The following is a 27565-nucleotide window of genomic DNA, read 5'->3' on the forward strand; positions in this document are numbered from 1 at the left end:
TGTATAAGTTCTTTATATATTTTGGATATTAACCCCTCATCTACTGTACTATGGCAAATATCTTCTCCCATTCAGTAGGTTGTCTTTTCATTGTTGATGGTTTCCTTTGCTGTGCAAAAACTTTTAGTCTGATGCAGTCCCACTTGTTTATTTTTTTCTTTTGTTTCCCTTACCCAAGGAGATATAGAAGAAAAAATATTGCTAAGAGAAATATCAGAGATTTTACTCTACCACAGGGCATTTTTGAAAAAAATCCACATATATGATTCCATTTCTTTTTTCCCTTCCCTCCCCACCCTTTTTGGTAGAAGTTCTATGTTCTGTTCTTCAGATTCAGGATAACATTATATTTTTTCTTCTATTTTTATCAAACAATCCTCTTAATTTAAAACTGTTAGGCCTAAAAGTAGCAACCACTTTCAAATATTTCTGTTATTAGACTCCATGTCTCTTAATATATGTTGATTAAACAACGTAAAAGTTTATCTATTGATCTCCTATTATGATAGTTTAGCTTTCTTGTACAGTCATTAACCTACATCTTCTCCCTCTATTCTTCCAACAATTATATAAAAATTGTGGCTTAAGTTAATAGTATTTTTACACTCTATGTAAGTTTTATTCAATGCAGAGTGATATAAGCATATCACAATTACATTTCTACTCTCACACAACTTTTATTTCTCCAGAAGTTAGCAATTGCATTAAAATATTTTAATTCTCATAGCTAATTTTTAATAATTATCCTTTGCCACTTGAATTCTGATTCTTTTATGTTACCTCCTGTTCCTATTTCAATATTGCCAAATAGTGAGAAGGGCCATCATAATTAATCTTTCATTATTTAGTGGTTAAGATTACGTTGGTGGAAAGGCACAAGAAGCATTATAAAAATGCTTTTAATATAGATAAGGCTAGAGAGAAAATCAGATCTAATATTCTTTTTATAAAAATATTTGGTTACAGTATATAACAACAACCTAGGAACACATGTACAGTTCTGAGGTTTCACTTCTTAAAAAAATATTTTGACTCCTCTAAAACATACAACATATTTCTCAGATGTGAAATAGTTCAGTTTTCAGCATTATACTCAGTATTATTCTTAGTTATTTTATCAGAAAGACTGAATAAAAATTATTCTCAATTTTTTGGAAGCCCAAATGTTAACAGTTTTAGTGGGAACTTTAATATTCTGAATATGTTTAGAAAATTTAAAAATTAACTTTGCAATCAAAGATTAGAATACATTTAAAAACAATTGCTAAGAATGCTAATCTGAGAAAAAAATATACTCACATTTTGCCATTTAAGTTCTTGTGTCTCCACAATAATTTTACCAATCTGCTCTTCATATTGAATTTCTGCTTCCTACATCAAAAAGAAGAAAGATGTTAGGGAAATTAAGACCTTAAATCTTCCAGTTTTAGCTCTTTCTATAGAGATAAAAAGATCATGTTCTAACCCTTACAACAAGACAAAAACTGAACAAATTGCAAACTTGCTTACCTGAGACATAAACTACTGAGTACTGATAAGAAACCTCAGCTAAAAGATCTTAATAAATTGCTGAAGACAGAATGTGGGCTAGTGTAAGATTGTGAATCCCCTGAGGGGCCCCAAGGTAAGGAAGTTTATACCTTCTACCAGGCTTTTTTTATTTTTATTTTTTTCTAGGAAGCCCACTAGATACTTACAGTGAAGGATGGGGAAAATCCTGAGAAAGCTTTCTCTGGTGGTACTGGCTGGGATGAAGAGCAATTATAAGTCACCTTCTCTATTTCCCCTCCATACCAAAAACCTTAATCTGTTGGGGAAAGAACAAAAAACAAAACAAAACAAACCCACAAAACAACAACAGCACTAAAGCTAAGGACACTAGTGGAACTGACCCAGGGGAAGGGAACTAACAGCCACAACTGAAAATTCTACCTTCCTTATCTCCCCTAAGGAACAAAAGTCTAATCTACAGAGGGAAGGGCAATAAAAACTGCAGCACGAGAGCACCCGTGGAAACCCACTGCAGGTAGGAGAGAAGAAGGCTAGGAAAATAAAACAGCTCTAGGAGGAGCAGGAATACAGGCTTCATTCAGCATTAAATATGAGGGAGGGATCAAAACTCTTGTGAAGACCCCACCCTGATAATCAGCCTTAATAAGAACATCAGAGAATGCCCTGTTCTCCCACCTACTATGACCACCCCCACTAACAAGAAGAGGAGCTGCAAAGACAGACTCTCTGGGAAGCAGCACAAAGGAAAGGAAAAGGCCCAAAGCCAGACAGGAAGCAGTTATGTAGAAACCCCCTCTGATTCTGTTTAAAATAATGTAATACTCCAGAATTAGTCCACACCATAACACAAGGTATCACTGGAGAAATCTAAAGCTTCCGTTGAAAACTTCAACAGGCAGACTTGAAAACTGCCTGGTTGACTACTGAAGGTGTGCCACACACACACGCAGGGAGCCCTTCTGCAAAGACTGGGAGGTGTGTGCTTTTTCCCTTTGGCCCCATGTATTTAGGGAAATCTCTGTCAAGCAAAGCTGATAAGCTAAAAAAGCACAATGATGACTTCAATAGCCATATATTACAAAAACTGCAGCCTTTACAAAATTATTTCAGAAATGTCAAAAACAAATAATGACAAGCAGCAATCTTGGTGAGAAAGAGAAAACTGATTTCTAGGGTTGCCACGTATTCAAAAGGGTCATGTCTAGTTTTAAACAAAATATTACAAGGCATGGAAGAAAAAAAACAACAGGAAAGTGTGATCCATACACAGGAAAGAAATGAAGAGGAACTGTCCTTGAGCAATTACAGATGATGAACTTACTAGACAAAGACTTTAAATGAATAATTTTAACTATGCTCAAGAGCTAAAAGAAACCATATACAAAGACACTGCAGCCATTAAAAAGTTCATAAGACATGCTATGAACAAGGTCATGCTCTTAAATTTGACAAGTTACAGAAGTACACCAATTCTTCAAAAACCATAAAACTACCAAACCTCAACCAAGGTGATATAGACAATCTAAATAGCTCTACAACCATTAAGTTAATAGCTCCTAAATAAAGAAGTTTCCAGGCCAAATGGTTTCACTGAAGAACTCTACCAAATATTTCAAGACTAGAGGCATGATGCATGAAATTCATGCAAGAGTGGGCCTTCCTTCCCCTGGCTTCCGGCACAGGCTTCCCTGTGGCACCCGGGACTGGGCTTCCCTCGCAGCCCCAGCTTCATCTGGAAGGTTGCCCGGAAGCTCATCTGGCCTAATTAGCGTATTATGATTTTATTATTATAGATAAATTAACACTACGTTCACACAGGCTCTTCCAGAAAAATACAACAGGAACACACTGCAACTCATTTTATAAGACCTGTTTACTGTGACACCAAAACCAAACATAGATAATACAAAAAAATTAAACTAAAACCAATATCTCTGAGAAGTTTTGACAAAAAGAAATTCTCAATACCATATTAGCAAATGAAATCCAACAATGTCTAAAAAATTATACACCATGATCAAGTAGAATGTTTTATAAATTATTTTTATTAATTTCAGAGAAAGGAAAGGAGAGGGAGAGAGAGATAGAGACATCAATGATGAGAATCACTGGTCAGCACTTTTTGATTAATTTAATCTTAAGTTTAATTTTATGAGGTGAGTATTCTTATCATCACCATTTTATAGATGAAGAAACTGGGTTAGCAAGAGGATAAGTAACTTGCCAAAAGTCACATACTAGGTAAACCTAGATGATCTGTCTCCAGAGTCTCCTTAACACGCATTATATTACCTTTAAAAGACCGTGGGTTCTGTAGAACAATATGGATTATGATATATGTATCACATATTTCCTTCAAAAACTTCAGAATTTAATCTTCATATTCCACAAAAGTTAGAAAACCACCCTAAATTATATTAACTATTTTAAACATGTAAATATATTCTGATTGTTTGTTAGAACATGTCAAAAAACTAGAAATATTTGTTGAATGAAAAACAGAATTTTAAGAATTGCTGTATATGTTTTAATATTAATATTTTTCTATTTTAGAAATCACTGTAATAGATTAAGTTGGCTAATATGAAAACAGTAGTTTAAATACTACTTAGGAAAGAGGTTTTTAAAAATATGAACTTCTAGGCTCTCCCCTATATATCAGATTATTTAATCTAGAATACTTTGTAGCTAATCAAACCAAGAAACTATCTGAAAGAGTGATTAGTATTTTATTAGAAAACATGAGAAACTGAATTGGGCAATTTCGTAGGAGGTGGATTATGAGTTGGAAAAAGAAAATAAAGTACCCGTTACAGTTTTGGCTGCTTGGACATGTGCCTGCTGTACATACTATGTCCCTAAATCTGTTCAGGGTCAAGAATTGAAGAGGTCTGACCAATACACAGCCCATCTTGTAAAACTACAGCCTGAAGCAAGCACTTTTTAAAAAGCATGACACTTTCTAAAGGTTATAAAGAGTAAATAAACCATCAAATTACTCCTCTTTTATTGTTTTTATAAAACACTTAAATCCTTGTAGTCCTAAGGCAGCTAATAAAAAATAAACACTTTTAAGGTTCGATATTCTTGGATACTTTATTGAAGTTACAGATGGGATTTTCTCACTAAATTTAATATTTTTTTATTCATTAACAATTTAATAAGAACTTTTATTAATAACTTTTGAAAGCTGCTTAAAGAATGCATGGAAAATAAAAAGTTCCAAAAAAGTAAATAATTTTTAATAGAAAGCATGAAGTAAATTTAAAATCCTAATATAGAAGAATATTATAATGTTACTTTCAACAACGTGAATAACACCCATTGTATCAGCTTTCCATGTAGTATAAACACATACATTCTACAAATCATTATAATCACAGAGCTGTGATTCCACTCATAGCATAACTAATTTTAAGGGACACTGAAGTGCTGCTTTACCACATATTGTACCATTAATTGCCCAGTTTTCTTTCACGATTTCCTTAGCAAATCATTGCTATTCTAGATACCCAAATTTCCATTGGCTTTTATTTATTGCAAATGTAAAATTCCAATATTTACTTCTGTTTAGATATTTAATAAATTTAAAGTGTCCTTTCTCTGAACTCCCACAATGGTTTCTTTATAATCCATAATACACACTATGTGAGAGTATAGTGATTTATTTGTATGGTATGTTTTGACTATTAAAATTTAAACTCTTTTAGAGCAAGACTGAAGAGTTTTTACAAAGGTTATCAAATAAATGCATATTTTAAAGTTTGAAAGTTCTGTGATAGAAGTCTTTCATTCCCACTGTATAGATAATCTAGCTTAAAAATACTTAAAAATCTGGTTTATAAACTTTCAATCCACTACCAACATTTAGGATCTAATAGATTTTACATTAAACTCTTTATAAAAAATATATTTTTATTGATTTCAGAGAGGAAGAAGAGAGAGAGAGAGAGAGAGAGAGAGAGAGAGAGAGAGAGAGAGAAACATCAATGATGAGAATCATTGATTGGCTGCCTCCTGCACTCTCCACCCTGGGGATTGAACCTGCAACCTGGGCATGTGCCCTGACTGGGAATCAAACAATGACCTCCTGGTTCATAGGTCAATGATCAACCAACTGAGCCACGCCAGCGGGGCTACATTAAAGTCTTCAATAATTGGAAGAGCTAACAGTACAGGGCCCATTGTTTTCTATAATGGCAACAATTTTCTGAAGCTGAATCAGAGATAGGTTGAACTGAAGACCTAGGTTCTCCAGTTCAATACAATTCCTACCCTATTCCTATCATATGCCACTACCTGAATCCAATGGAAGTTGAATTTGTGACCCTTCTGCTATTGTTCATCCCTACTCATCAATTATTCTGTCTATCAGATAAAGGAATTTACCAGAAATGTTGTCTAACTTCTAAAAAGCGCACATTACGAATTCAACATAAACTTTTTTTGTTGATTCAGATTGTTTATCTGTAGGTAATTATAATTTAAAATTCTTTTCCCCCAATAAAATATTATAATTGCCAAATGAGATCCATAATGGAAAAAATGAGTAAAGTCCCCTTTCTCTTTTGCTAATTCCAGCAAAGGTAAGTAGTAAAATGTAGTTCAATTGAGTAATAAATCTCTTTTTTTGACTTTATTACCTATTGTGTTCACTTCTTTGAAGAAACTTTACTATCTAACCCTCTACTATATTGACCAAGTTTATGTTGACTGCATTATTCATTCTAGTTAACTTATTAAATATATATTAATGGAAGAACATTAGACAAGGAGCAAAGAGATCAGAATATCAGTCTCTTAAAATTCTCTGGATTTTAGGTTGGACTAACAGTGATGGTGAACCTTTTGAGCTCGGCGTGTCAGCATTTTGAAAAACCCTAACTTAACTCTGGTGCCGTGTCACATATAGAAATTTTTTGATATTTGCAACCATAGTAAAACAAAGATTTATATTTTTGATATTTATTTTATATATTTAAATGCCATTTAACAAAGAAAAATCAACCAAAAAAATGAGTTTGCGTTCACCTCTGACACGCATGTCATAGGTTCGCCATCACTGGACTCGACGCTATCTCAGGCCACTTCCACCTCTAAAATTTCATGATCCTGCAAAAAGACTGATTATTTAGAATACATCTCTAAGATCATACAGAAAATGAAAGCAAAAAGAGATGATTCTGACACTTGCCATTCACCCATTCACTAGGGGCTAAGAAAGTGAGGCAGTTCTACCAGCAGTTTTCTGAGGACTGACTTAGTGTTCAGGACCCCGCAAAGACGAGGGATTTTGGAAAATATCCCAGGATTTTAGTTGGAAGTCCAAAGAGCTACACTCTTAGAGGGTGGAAATAAACTAACCCTTACAAAAATGGTAACTGAGCCTCCAGTGACCTCAATCTCTGATAGGTAAGATGATCTGCCATCCTTACTTCCAGAAGCAAAGTAAACCTCTCTAGAGGAAGATAGCATGTAAAGCCTCCAATTTTCTTTGCAATTTTTCATACACAGTCATTTAATCAAAATTCACTCTACATTTCAGAAAATAAGGTCAAATAACAAAAAATCGTGAGAGAAAAAACAGATAGTAGAAACGGATCTACTAGTCCAGATATCAGAGTTTATAGCCATAGACGTTAAGATATATAAAATAACATGCTCAAAAATATATAAAAAATGAATTTCAGCAGAGAATTGAAAATTACAAAAGAACCAAACAAAATTTAGAAATGAAAAATACAAGAAATAAAATTAAGAGCTCAATAGCTTGAGTATGTCAGCTGATTAAATAAGTGGAAGAGAATATTAGTGAACTAAAAGGACAGAAGACAATAACCACACTAAAACATGAACAGAAAAAGGAAAATATAGACAAAAAATCAGTAATGATATGGGAGATGTGAACAAGATTAACAAAGTTGGCCAAATTCATATTCATAGAACACTACACCAAAGAAATAGAGAACACCCATTATTTTCAAGTTCATCAATGTTGGAATATTTACCAAAATTGATCATATGCTTGACTAGAAAGCAAAGCTCCACAAATACTGACTGAAATTATATAGAGCGTATTATCTGATACAGTAGAATTATGCTAGAAATCATTTTTTTAAAGTTAACAAAAATAACATTCTCAAGTATTTGTAAAAGCAGTAATACATTTCTAAATAACTCATGGATTCAAAAAGAAATTCTAATGAAAATTAGAAAATAATTTGAACTGAATGATAATGAAAATATGTAAAAATTGTGTGACCAGCTAAAACCATGCTAAGAGAGGTTTATAGCTTTAAATCCTTTGTTAGAAAAACAAAGTTAAAATTAACTAAATATCCATCATTAAAACTTCAAAACAAAAAGAACAGAAAGTTAAGTAAAATAAAGAATAAAGCTAAAAGAAATCAATAAAATAAATACACAATAGAATCAGAAAAACCAAATTTAATTTCTTGAAAATACTAACACAATTGGTAAACCCTTAGAGAGAATGATCCAAAATTCCTACTCATTCATAAAATCTCTGTATATCATCATACCTGACCACCATCTTTTCATTAAGGAAGGATAATCTCTATTCCAAAGACTATAAAATTATTTCTTATATTTTCTAGTATTTGTATATTTTTTCTTTACATTTGATATTTGTACTAGTGGCCTGGTGCACAGAATTTGTGCATGGGGGAGGGGGTGTTCCTTAGCCTGGCCTGCACCCTCTCCAATCTGGGACCCCTTGAAGGATGTCCTACTGCCGGTTTATAGGGATCGGGCCTAAACCAGCAGTTGGACATCCCTCTTGCAATCCGGGACTGCTGGCTCCTAACTGCTCACCTGCCTGCCTGCCTGCCTGACTGCCCCTAACCATTCTGCCTACCGGCCTGCTCGCCCCCAACTGCCCCCGGTGCCAGTGTGATTGCCCCCAACTGCCTCCCCTGCCAGCCTGCTCACCCCCAACTGCCCCCCTGCTGGCCTGCTCGCCCCCACCTTCCCTCTCCACTGGCCTGCTCGCCCCCAACTGCCCCCCTGCTGACCTGCTAACTCCAAACTTCCCTCCCTGCTGTCCTGATCACCTCCAACTGATCCCCACTGATGGCCTGCTTGCCCCCAACTGGCCCCCCCGGTCTGCTTACCCCCAACGGCCCTGCCCCCCAGCAGCCTGATCACCCACAACTGCCCTCCCCTCTTGGCCTCTAACTGCCTCCACCTCGGCCCCGCCACCATGGATTTGTCCAGAAGAACGTCCAGAAGGTCTCCTGGAAGTAATCCCAGTCTAATTTTCATATTACCCTTTTATTAGTATAGAGGCCTGGGCACGGGTTGGGGCTGGCTGGTTTGCCCTGAAGGGTGTCCTGGAGCAGGGTGGGGGTTCCCTTGGGAAGTGGGGTGGCGTTGGTGAGGGGCCTGTGGTGGTTTGCAGGCCAGCCATGCCCCCATGGGGTGAGGGTCCCTACTGGTGGGGTGTGGCCAGCCTGGGTGAGAGGCTGAGGGCTGTTTTCAAGTTGGCCACACCCCCTTCAGGGTGGGGGTCCCCGCTGGGGTAGCTGGCCAGCCTGGGTGAGGGGCTGATGGCTGTTTGCAGACTGGCCACGGCCCCCAGCGACCTAAGTTCCCAGCCCCTCCTTTTTTTCTTTTTTTTTTTAGCACCTCCCTGAGCGGAGGGAAGCAGGTTTCTGGGATTTATTTACCTTCTAAAACTGAAACTTTGTAGCCTTGAGCAGAGGCCAGGGTGGGCGGGAAGCTTGGCTTCCTCCATCGCCAGGGGCAACCCAAGCCTCCTGCTCGCTCCAGCTCCATGGCCACCGCCATCTTGGTTGGGTTAATTTGCTCCTGATTGGCTGGTGGACGTGGTTTGTGGATGTTTCTCTTTTATTAGTGTAAATGTAAAGTATGTATGAATTGTCCAAGTGCCATATATTGACTTCCTTCCTTTCCCCACTGGATTTATTCTTTTACTGATCTATTTGTTCCTGCAACAATATCACATTTTTAATTATTACAGTACTAGAGGCCCGGTGCATGAAATTTGTGCACTGCGAAGGGGGGGGGGTCGGGGGGAAGGGGAGGTGTCCCTCAGCCTGGCCTGCACCCTCTCACAGTCCAGGAACCCTGCAATCATTCACCCAGCAGAGGGAGGCCCCACCCACCCACTGCAGCGCTGCCTGGTAGCCTGGGCCTCCCTCTTTGGGTGATTGCAGAGCCCCCCGATTGACTGCCCCGCTGGCCAGTGGCCTGGGCCTCCCTCTGCAGGATGATCATGGGGTGATGGTGGGGACTCCTGACCAATCGCATCGCATACGCTTTAGCTGGCCTGGCGAGAGTACATGTCATAGCGTGGTTGTCTTGAAGGTCATTTTGCTGTTTGGCCATTTAGCCAATTTGCATATTATGCTTTTATTATTATAGATTGGAGAAGCCTTTAATATCTGACAGAGCAAGTAGCAATTCTTTTTTTATTTTCTATCTATACTCATGCATTTTTTTCTAGCTACTGACATATGACATATAACATTGTATTAGTTAAGGTGTATAACGTGTATATATTAATATATTTTCTTATATATATAACTTTAGAATCATTCTGCCAAATTCTAAAAAACATCTCACTGGATTTTTATTGGCATAGCACTAAATTTTTGAGTCCTAGCTTGGTCTGTTCAGGCTGCTACAACAAAATGCCATAGACTAGGTGACTTATAAACAACAGAAACTTATTTCTCATGGTTCTGGAGACTGGAAGTATGAAATCAGGGTGCCTACATGGTCAGGTTCTGTGTCTGGTGAGAGCAGCTTCCCTGTTCATAACTTCATGCAGCAAAAAGGGCTAGAGCTCTGTTGGGCCTCATGACCTAATTACCTACCAAAGCCCCACCTCCTAATTCCATCATACTGGAAATTAGGTTTCAATAAATGTATATTGGGGGGACACAAACATTCAGACCATAGCAGATCCTTTGAAGAAACCTCTAGAAATGAAAAATATAATCCTGGAAAATAAAAACTCATCAAGGTTAGATAACAGGAAAAAAACATTTGAAAAGACAATTAGGAAACAACAAAATGAATTATACATGCAATAAATGAAAAAATATATAAACTATAAAAGAGTTAAGAGTCATAAAAGATAGACTGGGCCATGACCAGTATGGCTCAGTGGATAGAGCGTCGGCCTGCAGACTGAAGGGTCCCGGGTTCGATTCCAGTCAAGGGCATGTACGTTGGTTGCAGGCATATCCCCAGTGGGAGGTGTGCAAGAGGCAGCTGATCGATGTTTCTCTCTTATCGATGTTTCTAACTCTTTCTCCCTCTCTCTTCCTCTCTGTAAAAAATCAATAAATTATATTTAAAAAAAAAGATAGAATGGTATGATTCAATATGCTACCTAAGGGGAGTTCCAGAACAAGGTAATAGAAGAAAAGAAATAAGGGAAGGCAACACTCAAAAAGATCACAGCTAAAAATTTTCCTACAAAAGGAGTCCCAAGAAACATTGAACAGCTTTGAACAATAGCGATCTCCTGCTAAAATTTTTAGACTAGATGTCTCTTTCCTAAAACTTTCAGGGTTATCACTTTAAAACTAAGAATATTTTATTCTTTGAACTCAGAATACTTACTATATACATTTATTTTGTCAATTATGTGTTATCTTGTTTCATCATTTAATCATTTCATAGGTACCTAACTCATAACCTTAACAAAAATGTAATCTAAAGAATAGTTTTTTAAAATCATCCATAGTGTCTAACTATAGTGCTATCTATGCATTCCAAGGTACTCAACAAATATTAGCTGATTTATCAAGTATTTAACAATCTGAAAATCTACTATATTTTTTGCTTTGGTTTATAAATTCTTATTTCCCATTCCCTGATGTCAACTAAATTTATCCTTTTCTCTTTTGCTTCATTATTTGGACTGTATTTCTTCTTTCTAAATAAGAGGTTATTTTTTTAGGTCTTTTTTTCTTAAACCAAAAATTAAACTGGACAAATCCAGTTCTCTATTAAAATAGCACTTTAAAAAGGTACTTACCCTTCGCATACGTAATTCTTCTAATGCTTCCAGTAAACTAGTTCTGAAATCTAACAGCTGAATGGAAAACAATGTCTCTGAAGAACTTTGAAGAGCAAAGGCAGATGATGAGTCAATCTTAAAATCGTTCTCCATGTTGACATTTATCTTCTATAATGGAAAAAGAAGCATTTTTCTAGGTTTCCAATTAAAAGCACAGTTACCATAAAAATATAACAACTGGTATCCCATAATTCTCCAGGGCTAATAGTGAATAAGTTCTGTCATTACTCCTATTCTGATCTTCATACACAAAGCACTTAGCAAAACAATGATTGACTTTCCTTTCTCTGCGGCTGATCTCTTCTGTTACTCTAGTTACCTCCTGGACTAAATCTCCTGCCCCTCCTACCCGTCTTCTAAAGGCTGAGTTCCTAATGTAGCAGGCAAGGTTTGGCCCTTCACTAATTGTTATACACCAAAGCTGAGATAAACATTGTGCCTACTACTAGAGGCAACCAATCAATGTTTCTCTCTCAGAAAGAAATTAGAGGAAAATAAATCATGAAAAGCTTTCAGAATCAATCTTCCCAGAACTACAAAAAAATATGGGTTTGCAAAGAGCTCATTAAGGGCTGCACCAAGACACATCATGGTGAAATAATGTAACACTAGAGCAGTGGTTCTCAACTTTCCTAATGCCGCAACCCTTTAATACAGTTCCTCATGTTGTGGTGACCCCCAACCATAAAATTATTTTCGTTGCTACTTCATAACTGTAATTTTGCTACTGTTATGAATCGTAATGTAAATATCTGATATGCAGGATATATTTTCATTGTTACAAATTGAACATAATTAAAGCATAGTAATTAATCACAAAAACAATATGTAATTATATATGTGTTTTCTGATGGTCTGTGTTTTCCCCAAAGGGGTCGGGACCCACAGGTTGAGAACCGCTGCACTAGAGGCAATGGAAAGAATTCTATAAGCTTTAAGAAAGGAAAAAAATTTTTTCCATACAAAGGACTAAGAATTACATTAGAGTTTTCAATATCTACAATAAAAATCAGGGTTTGCTTTAGGAGCCCATATACAATGAAAACTAGAATAAAGAAGCTAAGCCTTCAAAATTAGGGGAAAAGATTACCCAATGGAATTTGCTGGCCATGCAAAATGTGAAGGTAAAAGGTATTTTCAGACATGCAGTGTCCAAACTAATTTATCTTCCATGCATCCTTTCTCAGGAAGCTACTTAAAGATTTCTCCAAGAAAGAGTAAAGTATGGGATACAAGGGATCCTACACAAGAGAGGAAAAGGATCCTAGAACTGTGAAGGGGGATACAAAGATGATACTGGTGCAGCAAACCCAGAGATCAACCAGTCCAAATGGAAGTGGTTTAGTACACTCTGGTAACAAGTTCCTCAATAGGATGAGATTAACAGATTACCAACTGTTTTTAAATTAGTAATAAGAGGTCCGTATATCTGGGAAAAGTATGAGGATGAGTTAGTAATGAATATATTAAGTCATCAATAGGGGAAAAAAGACAAATGGGTGGGGGTATTGTATAGGTAAGAAAAAATAATCATAGCATACTCCAAAGGTTCAGCTGTGAATAGCATTTATGCAGTCATAAATTACTTATAAAATCAAGATTATGAAATAACTATATGGTGAGGATGGTATGAGAAGGGGGAAGAATTAAAGCAAAGGTGAAAGAAAAGTTAAATCTTCATGTCATTATGGAAAGTCATTACATAATGACTAAAATTGGAAAATCAAGATGTAGCAATGATAAGCACATTATTATTTAGAGATATGGAAGCAAATGTATAAAGAATCATCTAAAATAATTTAAGGTAGTTGCTCTGGAGAAAAGTAAATTGCAGGGGATCTTACTGTTTTTCTAAACAAAATTTGTAAAAAAAATTTGTAATTATTTACATTGTGTGTACATAAATGTAAAAAATCCTAAACTAAAAAAATTAGGATTCAAATTTATATAAGCATCATGGTTAAAAGTATAACAATATAAATACCATCAGAAAAAATATCGAAAGGAAATACACTACATTGTTAACTGTAGTTGTCTTTCAGTGAGCAAACGCATGGGATGTTTACCCCTTCATTCTCCTTTTCTATAAAGTACATATAAGTTCTATAATGAAGAAAAGCACTTTACTGCATATGTTTTAAGTTGGTACAGAATTATTTCAATTGAGAACCCATAGAGAGATATGAAATCAGTTTAGTTGCAAGCAGCATTTCTTATCATGAAAGAGAAAAAACCAGATTAGAATATATCAATAATATTCACATGCAGTAAACTTCATAAAACTTTTGTTTTAATTATATGTAAATGTAAATACATGTATGTATACTGGATCACAATGTGAAATGTACTTCTTACTATGGGTCACAGTGCAAAAAAGTTTTTACAACTCTATTACAAGCAAGCTTGATAAAGTCAGAAATGAACTAGTTTTGTGGTAAATACAGTTTTATGCGCTTCTGAAAAAGACATATGCATGTTTGTAGATTCCTATAACAGAATCCAAAACATGTGGATTCAAATTCTATCTCCTCTTACTGGCTGTATGACTTCCTTAGAGTTTCAGTTTCCTCATCTGCATAACAGGGGCAATAACACTTATTTCACAGTGTGTGAGAATTAAATGAGGTAATGTATTTAAGTCCTGGTTTATCACAGAGGTTCAATAGCCAGTGAATAATGAGGATGAGTCCTGGTCGGCGTGGCTCAGTGGTTAGTGTGTCAGCCAGCGCATCAAAGGGTTCTGGGTTCGATTCTGGTCATAGGTTGCAGGTTCGATTCCGGGTCCCAGTCAGGGTAGGTGCAAGAGGCAACACGATAGATGTGTCTCTCTCACATCAATGTTTCTCTTTCCTCTCTTTCTCTCCCCTTCCCCCCATTCCACTCTCTTAACAACAAAAAATTCAATAGAAAAAAAAATATCCTCCAGTGAAGATTAACAAAATAAAAAAGAAAATGAGGATAATTACATGTACAAAATGTGCCTTTTTGATCATTTAAAAGAGACATGTAATATTTAATTTGAAGCTTCATACTTACTTTACTCTGAACAAATTAAAATACTCTCACATTTCAACGCTATTATTATAAATATCTCCAAAAATGCATATGCCTTCCCATATTTTGAATCACAACTTGAATAGTTGAACAATGATTCCATATAGGAAAGTAGTCATTACAAAATAATGACTACCCTGGCTGAGTAGCTCAGTTGGTTAGAGCATCATTCCAATACACCAAGGTTGGGGGTTAGATCCCAGTCATGGCACTCAAAAGTAACCAATGAATGCATAAATAAGTGGAACAACAATGCGATGTTTCTCTCTCTCTCTTTAAAAAATCAATTAATAAAAAATTTGTAAGTATATGAAAAAGATTTCTATATTTAAAAAAAAATCCTGAGTATCTTTATTTTTAACACTTGGCTTCTAACTGTTACTAAAAAAAACTTCTTGTAAATAGTTCAATTATTTTATAGTAATTTATAATACTAAATTTATTGTTTATAATGCAATTATTTATAACAAGTATTATAGTTATAATATATTCTATTTATAATCACTTGTTTATAATATTTCATTATAAAATATGCATTTGAAAAATATATTTATTACAAAATGCTTAAAGCGTTATAAATATATTACAAAATGATTAAAACATTACCTCAGCATTCACCATATTACTGACTCTATATTTTACAGTATTGCTATTTTTCTTTTAAAAAGTTTTATTTTAAGCACGTAATAAAAATCTGTATTTTACCACAATTAAAAGCCATAGAGGCTTTTAAATCTTTGAAAGTATTTATTTAAAAATTACATCTTAAATACTCTATAGTGGAAAGTAAGTTAGTCTATAATCCTGATAGGGGTCAGAGTAATAACACAAAATGGACAAATTACACTGTCATTCTACTTAAATTATTTAAGTTATTTAATTTGACCTGTAGACAGTCTCTTGTCTTCTCATCATGCCTGACTATTAAGTGGGAGGTCTTCATTCATGATGATCCTTTAATAGAAGCAAAGCTTTCTCCATTTAACCCATGCTGTTATCAATCATGTACAGGGATAAATGAGCCTGTAAGATTTTGCCAGTATCACAAATGACACTGTGACCTGAGGCCAGCATCTTTATTTGCTTCTCCAGTGATTCACTTCAGCAGATATTAACCAATTTTATAATCCATGAAAGGCAAAATTAAAGGACACCATCCATAAAACAGAATAATTCCTATCAGCAACAAAGTGATGTGTGTATTATCTTATAAATTATATGACCATACAGTGTGGTAATATAATGAAGTAAAGATGGTAATAATCAAATGCCTAGGGCAAACGCTAATATGCATTTAATCACACAGCATGAAGCCGTTTGTCACTACAGTTGAATGCATGTGTACATAAAATACATGAGTCACGTCCTTATTGTTATACTATAACAGCATCAATTTCACACTATCATTTCACATAATAATGACTGTAGCTTTGACATTAGCTAAAACATTAAAAGAGTGTAAACAAAATCAACAATAGCTTTAAAAATACCAAAAAATTGATTTTTCAGTAACATATTTTTCCCCAAAATTCTTTGTTAAAGAGCTATAACTTCCAAATTTCCTTTTTTTAATAGCCTCTAAGTTGGTATCATCATATTGCCTTTATTCTCAGGAATACTCTTAATACTTAAAATAAATGCTAAATCAGTCTTATAAGCGTATCTCCTTCATAAGTAATTATAAAATTTAGATGTGAAATATGGGTGATATTTGTCACAAAAAGTGAATCCTTGTGTGAAAACTCTCTCTCTCTATATATAATGTACATATAAAAGCTAGTGTGCATATTTGAAGAGACAGTGTGTAAATATATTTTAAAAGTATTATATGTACACAACCTAGTGTATGTATATTTCTTTAAAAGACAGAAAAAATTACCAAAGCATGACTCATATTCTATCTTGTATAAGCAATAGTGTGTTAACCATTATATTGTAAGTTCCTTGATTAGTGTCAAATCTCATTTACTTTTATATCCTCACACTGCCCAATACAATAATTTACAAAAGTCAGGCACTCAATGTTTCTCGTATTTCATGTTGCACTGTATTTAACAGACCACTTGTGTCCTTTGGAAAGGTAGGGAGTAGGATACTGGGAAACTGAGTCAAATAAAGTCACATATGCAATCAGAGTGTTTTCTGTAACTGTGATAAACTTTGATAGGTATCACAAAACTAGAAAAGGCCTAGAGAAGAACAATTATATAATGAGGAAAAATGAAAAAGCATCCACATATGAATTTTTTAAATGATTTTACAGACTAGAGGCCCAATGCACAAAATTCGTGCAAGGGGCTTGGCCCTCGCAGTCCCGGCTGCCTCGGCTAGCCCTCACAGCCCTGGCTGGCCCTCAGAGCCTCAGCTGCCCCGGCCTGCCCTTGCAGCCCCAGCTTCATCCAGAAGGTCGTCCAGATGGCTGTTCCGTCTAATTAGCATATTAGCTCTTTATTATATAGGACTAGAGGCTCGGTGCATGAAATTTGTGCACTGGGGGGGGGGGGGTTGTCCCTCAGCCCAGCCTGCACCCTCTGCAATCTGGAACTACTTGGGGGATGTTGGGCATCCCTCTCACAATCGGGACTGCTGGTTCTAAACTACTCACTCGCTCACTTGCTTGCCTGCCTGCCTGCCTGATTGCCCTTAACTGCTTCTGCCTCCCAGCTTGATCACTCCCTGACCACTCCCCTGCCGGCCCGATCGCCCCCAACTGCCCTCCCCTGCCAGCCCAGTCGCCCCCAACTGCCCTCCCCTACAGGCTCGGTCGCCCCCAACTGTTCTCCCCTACAGGCCCGGTCCCCCACAACTGCCCTCCCCTGTAGGGTTGGTCCCCCTCAACTGCCCTCCCCTTCACACCTGGTTGCCCCCAACTTCCCTCCCCTACTGGTCTGGTCGCCCCTAACTGCCCTCCCCTGCAGGCCTGGTCACCCCTAACTGCCCTCCCCTGTTGGTCTGATTGCCCACAACTGCCCTCCCCTGCCGACGACCTTGTGTGAGAGTGTGATGGTCAATTTGCATATTACTTCTTTGTTATATAGGGCTAGAGAACCAGTGCACAAAATTTATGCACGGGTAGGGTTCATAGGCCTGGCTGGCGATCAGGGCCAATCTGTGGGGTGACTGGTGGGGCAATCGGGGGGCCCCCACTGGCACCTGCCTTGGAGGCAACTGGTGGGGCAATCAGGGGGTGACACCCGCTCACTGGCCAGCCCCACCCCTCAATTGCCCCACTGTGGGCACTGGTGACCGGTGGGGCGATCAGGGGCTGGCACTGGCCCGCTCACCAGCCGGCCCCACTTTTTGTCGCTGCCTGCTCACCAGCCAGCCTTGCCCCCCACCGCTGCCACTGCCGGTCGCCTCCCCCTGTGGGTGACCAGTGGGGTGATCAGGGTTGCCCCCCACCGCTGACACCTGCCTTGGCTGGCCTGAGGTCTGTGGGCAGCTCCTGCATTAAGCATCTGCCCCCTGGTGGTCAGTATGCATCATAGTGACCAGTCATTCCACCGCTCATTCCACTGTTTGGTCAATTTGCATATTAGGCTTTTATTATATCTATATCTATATCTATACCTATATCTATATCTACATATATCTATATAAAAGGCTAATATGCAAAGTGTCCCCTTGGAAGTTTGACTGGAGACTGGGAGTTCGATTGCTTGCTATGACGTATGCTGACCACCAGGGGGCAGAGCGGAACAAAGGAAGGCCCCTATGGGCCCCAATTGCTGGCTAGGCCTAGGGACCCTATCCGTGCACGAATTTCATGCACCTGGCCTCTAGTAGGATAATAAAAAACAGTGACATAATTCAATAAATCTCTGTTCAAGAAACTGCAGGTGATACATATTTGAGTCAATGTTTACCTTCAAGGTCAGTAAAAGTGAATAAAGTATTCATTCATATAAGTGTAACCCCAGACACGATAACACTAAGCATGATATAAAACACACCATATATAGCCCTGAATGGTGTAGCTCAGTTGGTTGAGCTTTGTCCCATGTACTGAGAGGTCACTGGTTCTATTCCCAGTAAGGGCACATGCCCAAAAGAGGGCATGTAGGAAGTAACCAATTGATGTTTTCTCAATGTTTTTCTCTTTCTATATCCCTCTCACTTCTCTCTCTCTCTCTCTCTCTCTCTCTCTCTCTCTCTCTCTCTCAAATCAATAAAAACACATTTTTTAAAAAATGCACCATAGATTAAAAGGGGGCTTTAAGTGTTTAGAGAGTTCGAAGTATACAGTGCCAGAGCCTCATTTATGTTACCTATAAAATAAGAATGCTAAACTAAGTTTAAATTTTTATTTATTAATTTGGAAATAACCTCATTAACCAAAATAGTTATAAGTGCAACAGCAAACTGGAGTAAATGGTATCAGGGCAGCAGTGTAATTCTGATCTAATTAACCTATGGAGAAGAATTCTATTTTAGAACAGAAAAACAGCATAAGCAAAGGCACAGGTGGAAGAAACAACATTTTATTTATTTACTTTAATATATTTTTATTGATTTCAGAGAAGAAAGGAAACAGAGAGAGAGATAGAAACATCAATGATGAGAGAGAATCATTGATTGGCTGCCTCCTGCATGCCCCACACTGGGGATGGAGCTGGCAATCTGGGTATGTGCCCTTGACCGGAATCAAACCTGGGACCCTTTGGTTCAAAGGCCAACTCTCTTTCCACTACACCAAACTGGCTAGGGTAAAGAAATAACATCTTAAATGAAGAACTAAAAGCAGCTTGAAATTAAACTCTAACATAAAAGGCTGGGAGAAGATACAATGAGGCTCAAGAAGCAGGCAGGTCTTGAGGGTCTGTATTGCCACATTAAGGAACCTGAACAAAATAATACCTATATATTTTGCTCTCTCATATAGAATGCCTTCCTCTATCTTTGTTTAAACATATTTAAAAATCAGATCAAATTCCATCCCTTCCACGAAGTTCTTCTTATGAATCCAGCTCACACCAATTTCTTCTTTTTTGGACTGTACTTGTTGCCTGTACCATATGATCAGTTCTTTAATGTGTATATTGCCCCATTCTCTTATTGTCTACTACATATAATTTTATACTTTTTACATCAATTTAGAGTGCTGCCATTAACTATGTTATTTTTTTCATTTACTTTTTCGTGTTATTAAGTTGCAGTGGAAAATACGCTTTGGGAACACTTGGTAAATATTTTACTAATTATAAATTATGCAAAATTAAAACACCTATTTTCTTGAAAGAAGATATTTTATACTATTACTAGAGGCCCAGTGCACAAAATTCATGCAGGCAGGGGGGTCCCTCAGCCTGGCCTACACCCTCTCGCAATTCGGGGCCACTTGCCTTCCTGCCTGATTGCGGCTAACCACTCGCCGGCCTGCCTGATCACCCCTAACTGCTCGCCTGTCTGCCTGATTGGCCCTAACTGCATCTGCCTCGGCCCCCACAGCTGTGGCTTTGTCTGGAAGGACGTCCGTAATGATGTCCATTTGGCTGTCCGGTCTAATCAGCATATTATAATTTTATTATTATAGATGAGTAAAATATTCTCTATTCACAATAAAATATTTGCCAAATTTCTCCTTGTTTTTAAAAAAAGGGATAGGGATTCCATATACAAGATTTTTTTTTAAATTTAGAAATACTTAATTCTAAAAATGAATGGTCTGAGACATGTAAACGAAATGAGAGAATTGGAAATCATTGTGGATCATTGAGAATTTGAGGATCATTATGAAACATGAAATAAACTATTAATGGCATTTTAAATTTAATTAATCTAATGCAATACAAAAGAGATCTTTGGAACAAGTACATAAACACTAATTTTGGCCACCTTATAAATAAAATGTAGGAAAATCCTTTAAGTATTTCTTAAAACACTAATAACCTTTAATCTAAACTTCAAATTTTTTTCAGGCTGATTCTAAAACAACTGGAAATTTATTGCTCATTGAACTTAAATTAAAACTAAGAGTTTTAGTTTTATATGAAATTAATTGGTGCCAGAGAATTTCATAAAGGCTTTTTTTTTTTAATAACAAAGTTTTCATTGGTCATATGAAAACTAAGAATGCTGAATGGCTTGCTGATATTCTCTATCATGTTGATATTAGGAAGTAAAATAAATGAATTATGAAAATTACATGAATAACTTAAATAAAAATTTTCTTTTTTTTAAATTTATTGCTTAAAGTATTACAAAGCGTATTACATATGTGTCCATTTTATCCCACCGCCCTAGACAGTCCCCTAGCCTTCCCTATCCCCCAGTGTCTTATGTCCATTGGTTATGCTTATATGCATGCATACAAGTCCTTTAGTTGATCTCTTACCCCGCTACCTCCTGCCCCCCAACCCTCCCCGGCCTTCCCGCTGCAGTTTGACAATCTGTTTGAGGCAGCTCTGCCTCTGTATCTATTATTGTTCAAAAGTTTATAATGGTCTCTATTATCCATGAATGAGTGAGATCATGTGGTATTTTTCCTTTATTGACTGGCTTATTTCACTTAGCATAATGCTCTCCAGTTCCATCCATGATGTTGCAAATGGTAAGAATTCCTTCCTTTTAAGAGCAGCATAGCATTCCATCCTGTAGATGTACCACAGTTTTCTAATCCATTCATCTACTGATGGGCACTTAGGCTGTTTCCAGATCTTAGCTATGGTGAATTGTGCTGCTATGAACATAGGGGTGCATATATCCTTTCTGATTGGTGTTTCTGGTTTCTTGGGATATATTCCTAGAAGTGGGATCACAGGGTCAAACGGGAGTTCCATTTTCAGTTTTTTAAGGAAACTCCATACTGTCTTCCATAGTGGCTGCACCAGTCTGCATTCCCACCAGCAGTGCACAAGTGTTCCTTTTTCTCCACATCCTCTCCAGCACTTGTCGTTTGTTGATTTGTTGATGATAGCCAGTCTGACAGGTGTGAGATGGTACCTCATTGTTGTTTTGATTTGCATCTCTCGGATGATTAGTGACTTTGAGCATGTTTTCATATGTCTCTTGGCTTTCTGAATGTCCTCTTTTGAAAGGTGTCTATTTAGATCCTTTGCCCATTTTTTGACTGGATTGTTTACCTTCCTTTTGTTAAGTTGTATGAGTTCCCTATAAATTTTGGAGATTAGGCCCTTATCAGATATGACATTGGCAAATATGTTTTCCCACACAGTGAGTTTTCTCATTGTTTTGTTGATGGTTTCTTTTGCTGTGCAGAAGCTTTTTATTTTGATGTAGTCCCATTTGTTCATTTTCTCTTTAGTTTCAAGTGCCCTAGGAGCTGTATCAGTGAAGAAACTGCTTCGGCATATGTCTGAGATTTTGTTGCCTTTGGATTCTTCTAGAATTTTTATGGTTTCCTGTCGTACATTTAAGTCCTTTATCCATTTTGAGTTTATTTTTGTGTATGGTGTAAGTTGGTGGTCTAGTTTCATTTTATTGCATATATCTGTCCAATTTTCCCAACACCATTTATTGAAGAGACTATCTTGGCTCCATTGTATGTTCTTGCCTCCTTTGTCAAATATTAATTGAGCATATTGGTTCGGGCCGATTTCTGGGCTCTCTATTCTATTCCATTGATCTATATGCCTATTCTTGTGCCAGTACCAGGCAGTTTTGAGAACAGTGGCTTTGTAATACAACTTGATATCTGGTATTGAGATCCCACCTACTTTGGTCTTTTTCAGGATTGCTGCAGCTATTCGGGGTCTTTTTTTTATTCCAGATGAATTTTTGGAGAGTTCGTTCTAGATCTCTGAAGTATGCCGTTGGTATTTTAATGGGAAGTGCGTTGAATTTATAGATTGCTTTGGGTAGTATGGACATTTTAATGATGTTGATTCTACCAATCCATGAACACGGTATGTTCTTCCATCTGTTTATGTCTTCCTCTATATCTTTTTTCAACGTCCTGTAGTTTTCTGAGTAGAGGTCTTTTACCTCTTTAGTTAAGTTTATTCCTAGGTAGCTTAATTTTTTTGGTGCAATGGTAAATGGGATTGTTTTTATAATCTCTCTTTCTGAAAGTTCACTATTGGTGTATAGAAATGCCTCAGATTTCTTGGGGTTAATTTTCTATCCTGCTACATTGCCAAATTCATGTATTAAGTCTAGTAGCTTTTTGATGGAGTCTCTAGGTTTTGTATGTATAATATCATGTCGTCTGCAAATAAGGACAGTTTTACTTCCTCTTTTCCAATTTGGATGCCTTTTATTTCTTCTTCTTGCTGAATTGCAATGGCTAACACTTCCAGTACTATGTTGAACAGGAGTGGTGAGAGGGGGCATCCCTGTCTTGTTCCTGTTCTTAGGGGAAATGGTGTTAGTTTTTGTCCATTGAGTATGATGTTGGCTGTGGGCCTGTCATATATGGCTTTTATTATGTTGAGGTATGATCCTTCTACTCCCACCTTGCTGAGAGTTTTTATCAGAAATGGGTGTTGAATTTTGTCAAATGCTTTTTCTGCATCAATTGATATGACCATGTGGTTTTTTTCTCTCAATTTGTTTATGTGATGTGTCACGTTTATTGATTTGCGGATATTGTACCATCCTTGCATCCCTGGGATAAATCCTACTTGGTCATGGTGTATGATCTTTCTGATGTACTGCTGGATCCGATTTGCTAAGATTTTGTTGAGGATTTTGGCATCTATGTTCATGAGGAATATTGGCCTGTAATTCTCTTTCATTGTGTTGTCTTTACCTGGTTTTGGTATTAGGGTGATGCTGGCTTCATAGAATGAGCTTGGAAGTGTTCCTTCCTCTTGAATTTTTTGGAGTAGTCAGGAGGATAGGTTTTAGTTCTTCCTTGAATGTTTGGTAAAACTCCCCTGTGAAGCCGTCTGGTCCTGGGCTTTTGTTTGATGGAAGCTTTTTGATGACTGCTTCAATTTCTTCCATAGTTATTGGCCTGTTGAGATTTTTAGATTCTTCCTGATTGAGTTTTGGAATGTTGTATTTTTCTAGGAATTTGTCCATTTCCTCCAGGTTGTCTAGTTTGTTGGAGTAGAGCTGTCCATAGTATTTTTTAACAATCATTTGTATTTCTGTGGGGTCTGTTGTTATTTCGCCTCTATCGTTTCTGATTTTGTTTATTTGGGTCCTCTCTCTTTGCTTCTTGGTGAGTCTGGCTAGAGGTTTGTCAATCTTGTTTATCCTTTCAAAGAACCAGCTCTTGGTTTCATTGATTTTCTGTATTGTTTTTTTGGTCTCTATGTCATCTATTTCTGCTCTAATCTTTATTATCTCCTTCCTTCTGCTCACTCTGGGGTTTTCTTGTTGCTCTCTTTCTAATTCTTTGAGTTGTAGAGTTAGATGATTTACTACCATTTTTTCTTGTTTTTTGAGATAGGCCTGTAGAGCTATAAACTTCCCTCTCAGGACTGCTTTCACTGTGTCCCATAGGTTTTGGATTGTTGTGTTTTCATTGTCATTAGTTTCCAGGATGTTTTGAATTTCTTCTTTGATTTCATTGGTAACCCAATCAGTATTTAATAGCATGCTATTCAGCTTCCAGGTGTTTGAGTATTTTGGGTTGTTTTTATTGTAGTTTATTTCTAATAATATGCCATCGTGGTCTGCGAAGACGCTTTTTATGATTTCAATCTTCTTGAATTTGGAGATACTTTGCTTGTGACCCAATATATGGTCTATTTTTGAATATGTCTTGTGAGCATTTGAGTAGAATGTAGATTCCCTGGCTTTGGGGTGGAGTGTTCTGAAGATGTCTATTAAGTCCATCTGATCTAGTGAGTCATTTAGGATTGCTGTATCTTTGCTGATTGTTTGTCTAGAGGGCTTATCCAGTGCTGTCAGTGGTGTATTAAAGTCCCCTACTATGACTGTATTGTTGTCGATCTCTCCTTTGATATCTTCCAGGAGTTTTTTTATGAATTTGGGTGCTCCTGCATTGGGTGCATATATGTTTACCAGGGTTATATCTTCTTGTTGTATTGATCCCTTTAGTATTATGAAGTGGCCTTCCTTATCTCTTGTTATGGCCTTCACTTTGAGGTCTATTTTGTCCGATATAAGTATTGCTACCCCAGCTTTCTTTTCCTTTCCATTTGCCTGAAAGATATTTTTCCATCCTTTCACTTTCAGTCTGTGTGAGTCCCTTCTAATGAGGTGGGTTTCTTGTAGACAGCAGATGTATGGGTCATGTTTTTTTATCCATTCAGCCACTCGATGTCTTTTGTTTGGAGCATTTAGTCCGTTTACGTTTAAAGTTATTATTGAAAGGTACTTGTTTGTAGCCATTTCTTTTTTTGTGTGGCTGTTTTCTTTCTGAGCTTTTTATTTCTTATTTTTATACCAGTCCCTTTAGCATTCCTTGCATTGCTGGCTTGGTGGTGATAAACTCCCTTAGCCACAATAAAAATTTTCACCTAAGATAGTCATATTACAACACAAAAATTTTTACCTTAATTATCTACATAATCATTTCCCAAAGTGTATTCTAAAGGGCACACGGTCCATAAAATACATCTGTAAAAACAGGTTCCCTGGTCAAACAAGTCTGGAAAATGCTGCATACTAACTCCCCATCTTAGAGATTAACAGTACCATCACATAGTTAGAAGCTGTTTAACTTTAACCCAAATTTCCCAAGTTTATCTTGACCATGGAACACTTTTTAAAAAAAATTCATAATGCAAACTAATATTCTCAGGAGCATGTGTCCCAAAGAATGAAATCTGGAAATTCTAATCTGTGAAATTGTTCTATGTTCTCAATTTGCTAGTGTTCTGATTTAGGAAAAATAATTTCCCAGTAAGAAACATTATCTCTGACCTAGCTGGTTTGGCTTGGTGGATAGAGCTTCGGCCTGTGGACTAAAGGGTCCCAGGTTCGATTCCGGTCAAGGGCACATGCCCGGATTGCGGGCACGATCCCCAGTGGGGGGCTTGCAGGAGGCAGCCAATCAATGGTTCTCTATCATCACTGATGTTTCTAACTCTCTCTCTCTCTTCCTTCCTCTCTTAAATAAAAAATAAAAATAAAAAAAGAAACATTATCTTCATTCAACTATTACCAGGACTGATAAAAGAATATTAACTTTATCAACGATATTTACCATTACATCAATCACTTCCTTCAACCACACACAGCCTTATACGTTTACCTTGGTGTGTTCCAGTAATATGTGCTTCAAATAAAAAATAGAACCTAAGTTCAAGTCCAGTAAAACTATAGATTGTGGTTCAAGAAATCAATGTAAAAGGTCTTTTTTTAAAAGACTCTTTATAAGTGAAAAGCTAGGCTAGCCCTGGCTGAGTAGCTCACTTAGAGTGTCATCCTGGTTTGATCTCTCGCCAGGGCACATAAAAGAAGCAACCAATGGCTGACTGTGTGGCTCAGTGGTTGAGCATTAACCTATGAACCAGGAGGTCACAGTTCCGTTCCCGGTCTGGGACACATGCTGAGGTTGCAGGCTTGATTCCCAGTTGGGGGTGTGCAGGAGGCAGCCAATCAACGATTCTCTCTTATCACTGAAGTTACTATCTCTCTCTTCTTCTCCTTTCCTCTCTAAAATCAATTTTTTTTAAAGAAGCAACCAATGAATGCATGTATGAATGGAACAAATCAATGTTTTTTTCTCTATTTCTAAACTCAACAGAAAAATGAAATGAAGGCTAGGCTAGAAAAACATAAAATCCTATATAATGAAGAGCTAATATGCTAATTAGACCAAACAGCTGAATGGCCATCCAGACAACCTTCAGGATGAAGCCGGGGCTGCGAGGGCCGGCTTGGGCTGCGAGGGCCAAGCCCCTTAAACGAATTTCATGCATTGGGCCTCTAGTAGAAAACATGAGTAGTACAAAGGTAAGTACTGCCTCATGTGTATTTTATTTCAGTTGTATCTACACTAATAAAAGGCAAACATGCAAATTGACCATACCTTCACTATGCCTTAAGCCACTCCCATCAGCCAATCAGAGCGACTATATGCAAATTAACCCAACCAAGATGGAGGCCGGCAGCTACAGAGCTGGAGCGAGCAGGAGGCTTGGTTGCCCCAATGATGGAGGAAGCCAAGCTTCCCAACTGCCACGGCGGCTCTGAGCTCCACTCAAAGCAACAAAGTTTCAATTATAGAAGGTAAATAAACCCCAGATACCTGCTTTCAGCTGGCCGTGGCCACAGAGCTGGAGCGAGCAGGAGGCTTCCCTCCCATCCGCCCTGGCCAGCTCTGAGCTCCTCTCAAAGATACAAAGTTTCAATTATAGAAGGTAAATAAATCACAGAATAAAAAAAAGAAAGAAAAAAAGGAGAGGTTGGGAGCGTCCGTTGCCAGGGGGCTTGGCCAGCCTGAAAACGGCCCTCAGCCCCTCACCCAGACTGGCCAGGAACCCCAGTGGACCCCCCCCCCCCAAATGGGGTGTGGCCAGCCTGAAAACAGCCCTCAGCCCCTCACCCAGGCTGGCCAAACCTCCATGGGGTGAGGGTCCCCACTGGGGGGAGCTTGACCAGCCTGAAAACAGCCATTAGCCCCTCACCCAGGCTGGCCAGGCACCCCAGTGGGGACCTCCACCCTGAAGGGGTGTGACCAGCTGCAAACAGCCATCAGCCCCTCATCCAGGCTGGCCAGGCACCCCAGCAGGACCCCCACCCTGATCCGGGACACCCTTCAGGGCAAACCAGCCGGCCCCCACCCGTGCACCAGGCCTGTATCACATATAATAAAAGGGTAATATGCAAACTGACCCTAACAGCAAACGATGGGGAATGACTGGTCACTATGACACACACTGACCACCAGGGGGCAGACACTCAATGCAGGAGCTGCCCCCTGGTCGTCAGTGTGCTCCCACAGGGGGAGCTCTGCTCAGCCACAAGCCAGGCTGATGGCTGCCAATACAGCAGTGGTGGTGGGAGCCTCTCCCGCCTTCTCAGCAGCGCTGAGGATGTCCA

At 37.9% G+C, this 27565-nt stretch overlaps 1 protein-coding gene across 1 annotated transcript in view; it reads right to left on the reverse strand.

The window, feature by feature from the left end:
• The window catches only part of CCDC73 (coiled-coil domain containing 73), an 82981-nt gene that overhangs the window by 52012 nt on the left and 3404 nt on the right, over positions 1–27565 (reverse strand). The window contains exons 2-3 of the mRNA XM_036326894.1: positions 11546–11695; positions 1300–1371 (exon numbers count right to left, since the gene is read on the reverse strand). Coding sequence (XP_036182787.1) covers positions 1300–1371; positions 11546–11680 — 207 coding nt within the window. The 5' untranslated portion in view covers positions 11681–11695. The remainder of the gene's footprint in view (positions 1–1299; positions 1372–11545; positions 11696–27565) is intronic.

The sequence above is a fragment of the Myotis myotis genome, unplaced genomic scaffold (assembly GCF_014108235.1).
Source record: "Myotis myotis isolate mMyoMyo1 unplaced genomic scaffold, mMyoMyo1.p scaffold_m19_p_10, whole genome shotgun sequence".
NCBI lineage: Eukaryota > Metazoa > Chordata > Mammalia > Chiroptera > Vespertilionidae > Myotis > Myotis myotis.